This window comes from Cyprinodon variegatus, unplaced genomic scaffold, assembly GCF_000732505.1.
Source record: "Cyprinodon variegatus isolate N-32 unplaced genomic scaffold, C_variegatus-1.0 Scaffold1176, whole genome shotgun sequence".
Classification (NCBI taxonomy): Eukaryota; Metazoa; Chordata; class Actinopteri; order Cyprinodontiformes; family Cyprinodontidae; genus Cyprinodon; species Cyprinodon variegatus.
This window is the reverse complement of record NW_015151629.1, coordinates 166,121-172,981: the sequence shown is the minus strand read 5'-3', so window position 1 is coordinate 172,981 and position 6,861 is coordinate 166,121. Positions and strand designations below refer to the sequence as shown.

Below are 6,861 nucleotides of genomic sequence, written 5' to 3'. Positions count from 1 at the left end.
TCTGATTGGCCGAGGATCCGCAGTGGCTGGTTGCTGCCGGTCTTAACTGGTCTCAGGTCCAGTTATGGAGTCTGGTTTGGACCATCTGGTACTGTGTCAGAGGTAGTCCGGTTTCCTGCTGTGGCACATCCATAGAAGTTCTGGTGCTGACCCACTGGGTCGCTCTGCACCTTTGTTAATTGTCAACAGTTACTTCTAGTTGTGTTTTCTATGACGGGACAGGTTGAAATGAGAGACTCAGCTGGAGGAAAGTTCTGATGAAAGCAGCAGACTGAATGTTCTAGAACTCACTTGTTCTGCTATCATCAAACCCAGATCACATCCTCCTAGATCTGCTACTAGTAATGAGGAAGTTCCTTCCCGGATCTGGTATGGTTGGTTCTAGATTGTTCTGGATCATCTGGCTGCAGCAAGTGATGATGATTGGTGGCCAGCTGCGTGGACCAGAGGGACGTCCGTCCGTCTGTCTCTGTCTTTCTCTGGTCAGATCTGATCTGGTTAGAGGCGGTTTGTTCCCCAGGTGAGATCTGAGCGTGAAGCACAACTGATTAACCTTTTTCTATGTTTCCAGCTGGTTTTCTGTACCATGACAGCGAATAAACTCGATGCATCTCCCGTTTCCCACGCTCTATAGTTAAGATGGCTATCAACCATCGAGTCCAAATTCTCATGACCACATTAAGCCGTCTACATCTATTTCACTGAGAGTTTTTTTCCCCACACACTTTGAATGCATCATAAACCCCTCCTCCAAACAGGATTGTTTTCACACACACTACGACAACCAGTAAAGGCAATATCGCGGCAGCAGGTGATTCCGCTGAGCAATATATGCAGCGGCTTGCAGGGAAATTAGACGCCGTTTATCACGTTTTTTCAATATTTAGATACTCTAAAACCTGAAATGATTTTTAAGGCATTCTCTAAACCAATGTTCTCATATTAACTACCTTTTGTGCTTCTTTAAACCCCCAGCAGGTAAAGCTCAATGCTAATAGATGCTCTGATGATGATCTAATGTAGGACACTATTTTGTTTATGAAATTTAAAGTCAATTTCTTTTTTCATTTTGTATTTTTTTAATCATGCCCATAAGAGCCTATTTCCCATTCTATTTAGTATATTGGGTGTTTTTGCTTTGTTTCCTGCTTGGTTGCTTGTATCCTGTTAAAGGACTAATTCAGACCTCCAAAGACACCATGTGGCAGAAAAGCTTTGATCTGGTTAAAATAAAAGGCAACAAAAGTCCTTCTGCAGAGGTTAATGAAGGTCAAAGAAGTAACAGCAGGCCTACAGCTTGAAGGCCGCTCTGGACACCGGACGCTCTGGATTCTAAACTTTCTGGATACTGGACACTCTGGAGACTGGATGCTCTGGATGCTTTAATTAGGGCTAAACAAACAGTGAATGAGATCAGAGTGTGGTGTGAGGGGGGCCATGGAGAAACTCCCGGAATGTTTTGAATGCTCTGACTGGAAGCTCTGGATGCTGGACGCTCTGGATGATGTAAGCTCTGGAGGCCGGACGCTGTGGACGCTGGAAGCTCTGGATGCTCTGGATGTTTTAATCAGGGCTAAGCCAACAGTGAAGGAGGTCAGAATGTGGTGTGAGTGGGGCCATGGAAAAACTTAAGGACTGTTTAAAAGCTCTGCATGCTGGAAGCTCTGTATGCTGGAAGCTCTGGAGGCTAGACGCTCCACGGGCCAGATGCTCCTGAAGCCGTACGCTCCGGAGGCTGGACATTTTGGATGCCGGACGCTGGATGCTCTGGAGGCTTTAGATTCTGGAGGCTCTGGACGCTAGAAGACCTGGATGCTCTGAACACTGGACACTCTGGATGTTGTACGCTCGGATGTTGGAAGCTTTATATGCTGGAAGCTCTGGATGCTGGAATCTGGATGCTGGAGGCTGGTAGCTCTTGGCGCTGGACCCTCTAGACGCTGGATGCTCTGGTCGCTGTACACTCTGGAGGCCAGAAGCTCTGGATGCTGGAAGCTCTGAATGCTGGAAGCTCTGGATGCTCTGAATGCTGGACGCCGTGGACGCTGGGCACTCTGGACACTGGATGCTCTGGATGCTTTAATCAGGGCTCCCACATACCGTCGGTCAGCAGATATGGGCTCTTCCTATTGGTGACCTAATCAAAATGGCAGACTTTGAGGCCAGGCAAGAGTGCTGTTTGGAGGTATTTTGCCTTCAAGCCTGACGTGGAAGCCGGACGTGTATTTGTCCTCCTTTACCCCCAGATTCCTCTTTCTCCGTCAGTGCTCCGCTCACGTACGTCGTACGGAGTACTTGTCTTTCATGTAAATCAATGAGAGCTGTTCCACATCCTCCGCTACTCCTCCGCTCGTCACCGTGCACGTACGTCTTCTACGTCCCTCACCGTCAAAGTACGGAGCTGAGCTCTTTTTGGCTCCGCTCCGGTCAGTCCAGATCAAGACCTGAAATTGCAATCTCACCAAACAGGAAAAAGAATGTAGAGAAGACCCGGTTTGTCAAATTAAATTATAGTAAAAACAGGTCGGTAACTAAAAAATATAATCCAAAAAACTAAGAGAAATTAATTAAATCATTGGATGCAGACTATCGGTGCTTCAAAAGACCAGGAAGAAGTTGTGAGATTCTAGAGCGTATCTCACAACTTTAAAAGAAAATTCTTATTGCAGGAATGGATGAAGAGATGATGAGTTTGGAAGCAGAGAACAAACAGAGTTCAAACAGAAGCTCTGGCTCAGCTGGACCATAGTAAAATACAGAATCATATGCATACAGAAGGAATCAAATGGACATTCAACCCACCTTACGGCTCTCATCACGGAGGTGTGTGGGAGCGCCTCATACGGATGATCAAGAAAGCACTCGATTCTGTGATCAAAGAACAGGCCTTGGACGTTGAATGTCTTCAAACCACCCTCTGTGAAGTGGAGGCTATTCTCAATGCACGTCCAATAACGGTAACATCTGGAGATCCGACAGATCCCGAACCTCTTACGCCAAACCAACTACTATTACTTAAAGCAAAGCCCATCCTTCCACCTGGGCTCTTTAACGAGCAGGACCGCTACGCTAGGAGAAGATGGAAGCAGGTTCAGTTCCTCTCAGATCTCTTCTGGAAGAGATGGACACGCGAATACCTCTCACTGATGCAGGAGAGACAAAGATGGAACGAGGTAAAAAGAAATCTTAAATCTGATGACATCGTCCTCATCATTGATGACACATCACCCCGAAATTCCTGGCCGATGGGACGTGTAATAGAAACTTTCCTTGATGCAAAAGGATTTGTACGTCGTGTCAAAGTCAAGACTCAGACTGGTGTTCTAGAAAGGCCAATCACAAAGCTTTGCCTCCTCAGAGACATGGCCTGACTGACCGTTCATTACTGACCAGTACACTTTATGTAAATGTATTGATTGAGTGAATGGCTTTATATGCAGGAAAAAATGAACCGCTATTGAATATCTGAAAATATGACTAAGAACAGTCTATGACTATGGTGTTTACTGTATGTTGTCTTATGGACTAAAATGAACTTAATTCTTTCATTTTTTGGAAATCCCTTGATTTTTCTTTGAAAGGACTACTTTTTTCCAGAAAGCAATTTTCTGATTTATGAATACCTAAAGGGACTTAATTTGAAAAAAAAAGAAAGGAATGTGAAAGACTTTATTTGAATGCATGGTCGGTATTGAATGCTCTTTTGAAATGTCCGGCTCCTTGTGAATGTATGTGTTAAATTGCCATAGTTTGATCAATTAGGGGCCGGAATGTTGGAGCCGTTTTGTATTTCTTTTGTTTTTCTGAATTTATCATGAACATATTTGCATTCTAATTCTACTGATTTATTTTTGAATCTTTAGTTGAAAATATGTTAGTTTTCATTCTGATATGTTTATTTGCTGCTCTTCCTGTATGGTGGGTGTGACGTTGACAAGCTGATTGATTGACAATAGTTAGGTGCCGTCACCGACTGGGCAGGTAGAGTGGAAGTGGCAACAGTTTTTCAACTGCGTGATGCGGGAGCGCTTTTGTTTGGTATGCAAGTTAAAGACAAATAAATGCCTCTATTTTTTTAAGACACGCGTTGGGATCCGACCTATACTCCTACTCTGAAGCGGTGACCGCAAAGTTGCCGCTACAGGGCGTGATCTACAGCTCTCACTGGAGCGGTTCGCAGCAGAGTGTGAGACATCCGGGATTAGGATCAGTGCCTCCAAATCCGAGACCATGGTCTGAAGCCAGAGAAGGGTAGAGTGCCTTCTTCGGGTTGGGGAGGATGTACTGCCCCTAGTGGAGGAGTTTAAGTATGTTGGGGTCTTTTTCACGAAAGAGGGGAAGATGGAGCGGGAGATCGATAGGTGGATAGGTGCGGCGTCTGCTGTGAAGCGGGCGCTGTACCGGTCTGTAGTGGTGAAGGGAGAGCTGAGCCTGGGAGCGCCTTCGGATTCCCCCAGAGGAGCTGGCCCAATGTGGCTGCAGAGGGGGACGTCTGGGCCTCCCTACTGAAGCTACTACCTCCATGACCCCACCCTGGATAAGAGGAAGATGGATGGATGGATGGATGATGGGTCTATATAAATACTCATGTAAACACCCTGTATAATAATCCTGCTAGTTTTATACTATGTGGACGCCCTGTATATTCTGTATATATCCCATCATGCACCTTTTTCTTCCTTTGGCTCCTTCTTCTTCTTCTCCTTTGATTGTTCAGGCTGATGGAACAAGTAAATTTCTCCATTGTGAGATCAATAAAGTCAATCCATCCATCATCCATCCATCCATCATCAGCTCTTCAGACAACATGCAGCACTTTGTTTAGATTTTAACGTTCTTTCTTTAACTCTTTTACTGCAGGGGGCGAGGAAGAGGAGTAGAGGATGAAGAGAGCGTGGGCCCTGCAGAGAAGAACCAGCCCCAGAAGAAGAGAGGTGGGCTTTAACCCCAAACTGGAGATTCATGTTGGTTTTCAGAGGGATGTTGCTGCTCTTTGACCTCAGAGCTTCTTCCTCCTCCACAGAGCCCAGGGTCCCCAACAAGCAGAAGGCGAAGCCTGCGGAGCGCCGGCAGCCCTCCTCCACACATCCGGTACCGGACCCTGGACCTGCTCAGGCTGGGCTTGGCCGCCACCCTGACCCAGACCCTGAGTCCAAAGTCCCAAAGTGTAGCGCCAAACCCGCCCCCTGTACTGAGGAGGAAAATGGAAGCAGTTTGGTTCCTGCAGCTCTGTCCCCAGACCACGGCCCAGAGGAGGGTCCTCAGAACAGTCCGTCGTCCCCAAAATGCAGACCTGACCCCGAACCAGGAGAAGAGGACCAGCCACCCAGCCCTCCCCCCCAGGAGAGCGGCTCCATTACCACAGAGAATGAGAGGGACTCTGATGTTGGTCCTGTGGAGCAGAATCCAGTCAGGAGTCCCCATTATAGTCCCCCCGTGTCCCTCAGCCTGACACTGGCAGAGGAAGATGAGGACTCCCTGTCCTCCCTGTTCCAGCACTCCCCATCAGAGGACTCAGGGGGCTCACCCACCCCCAGCCTTGGACACACCAAACAAAGGTGAGTTCCTCTACCTGGGACCCATTCCTATCTAAAAGCTGAGCACCAGCAGCAGGTCAGACTTCCTGGCCTGGTTCCATCCAGGTCCTCCTGTCCTTTGGAACATCCTCTGCTTAGTCCATCGTCTCAGTGAGGAGACCAGAACGTTTGCTGTTAGCGGATCCGGCAGGTCTGGACCTGCTGCATCTTGTGGAAGGGAGTTCTGGATCTGATGGCGGGGATTGTGGACCTGCTGGATCTGATGGCCATGGGGGATTCTGTTGGAACCAGAATCAGCAGGTTTGGGGCAGAGCGCCTGAACTTCTAAATCTGTTGTTGGATCAGAGAGTTCCTTCTGGGTCAGGTGGCTCTGCAACAAACCGGTTCAGTCCAGAGGTTGGTGGTCAAGGCTAGCATGGATCAGGATTAGATGATTGCAGTGGTTTAGGGAGGGGACCTTCAGACAGACAGCTGAACCCCTTGCCCTGTTGGTATGGTTACACAGGACTGAGTTCACTACAGTTTGACCTAGGAAGTCACCTCCGTTCTCATCTGTCCTGCAGGCTGAAGCAGTGTGCCTTCTGTTACCGTGGCGACCAGCCTCCTCTGGGCCAGGGCCGGCTGGTGGTGTTCGGCCCGACACCGGGCTACATCCCCCTACACATCCTGAACCGCCGCGCATCCTCCGACCGGGATGACGACTACCATGACCATTGCTACCGTAATGACCTAGCCCCGCCCGTGTGAGTGAAATCACTTCCTTTTCAGTTTAGACATCAGGAAGAAGTGTTTGTTTGACAGGATGCTAAACGGCTAACTGTCTGTTTTCAGGTGCCGCAGTCCAGCACAGTGTGGTGAGTACTGGACCATCTGACGATGTCCATGGATGGAGGAACTGATGGACCCTCTGACATCATCAGATGATCAGAGCATCCATCAGAAGGACACTGACTGGTTCTGCTTTGATATTTCAGGAGACAAGTCTTCCTCAGAGTTCATAAAGCAGCTCGGACCCATTGGCCTTCCGCACGACATCAACGTCCAATCACTGTTTGACCCCACAGGTAGACCAGTCTGCTCCTCCTCCTGCTCCTCCTCTGTCTCCTCTTCTCTGTGTTGACTGAGGTCTGTGTTCAGGTCAGTGCTGCGCTCACCTGCAGTGTGCTGCCTGGTCAGAAGGTGTGCGACAAGGCGATGGCGAATCGTTACTCTACGTTGACAAAGCCATCGACCAAGGAAGCACTCAGGTGAGTTAGCATCTACTGAAAGCACCTGCTAGGAGAGCACCTGCTAGGAGAGCACCTGCTAGGAGAGCACCTGCTAG

The 6,861-nt window shown here is 48.4% G+C and overlaps 1 protein-coding gene across 1 annotated transcript in view; it reads left to right on the top strand.

Annotated features, from left to right (window-relative positions):
- LOC107101949 (histone-lysine N-methyltransferase 2C-like) overlaps nucleotides 1-6,861 on the top strand; it is a 100,294-nt gene that overhangs the window by 8,685 nt on the left and 84,748 nt on the right. The window contains exons 3-8 of the mRNA XM_015401044.1: nucleotides 4,861-4,934; nucleotides 5,024-5,558; nucleotides 6,101-6,280; nucleotides 6,369-6,391; nucleotides 6,512-6,601; nucleotides 6,675-6,784. Coding sequence (XP_015256530.1) covers nucleotides 4,861-4,934; nucleotides 5,024-5,558; nucleotides 6,101-6,280; nucleotides 6,369-6,391; nucleotides 6,512-6,601; nucleotides 6,675-6,784 — 1,012 coding nt within the window. The remainder of the gene's footprint in view (nucleotides 1-4,860; nucleotides 4,935-5,023; nucleotides 5,559-6,100; nucleotides 6,281-6,368; nucleotides 6,392-6,511; nucleotides 6,602-6,674; nucleotides 6,785-6,861) is intronic.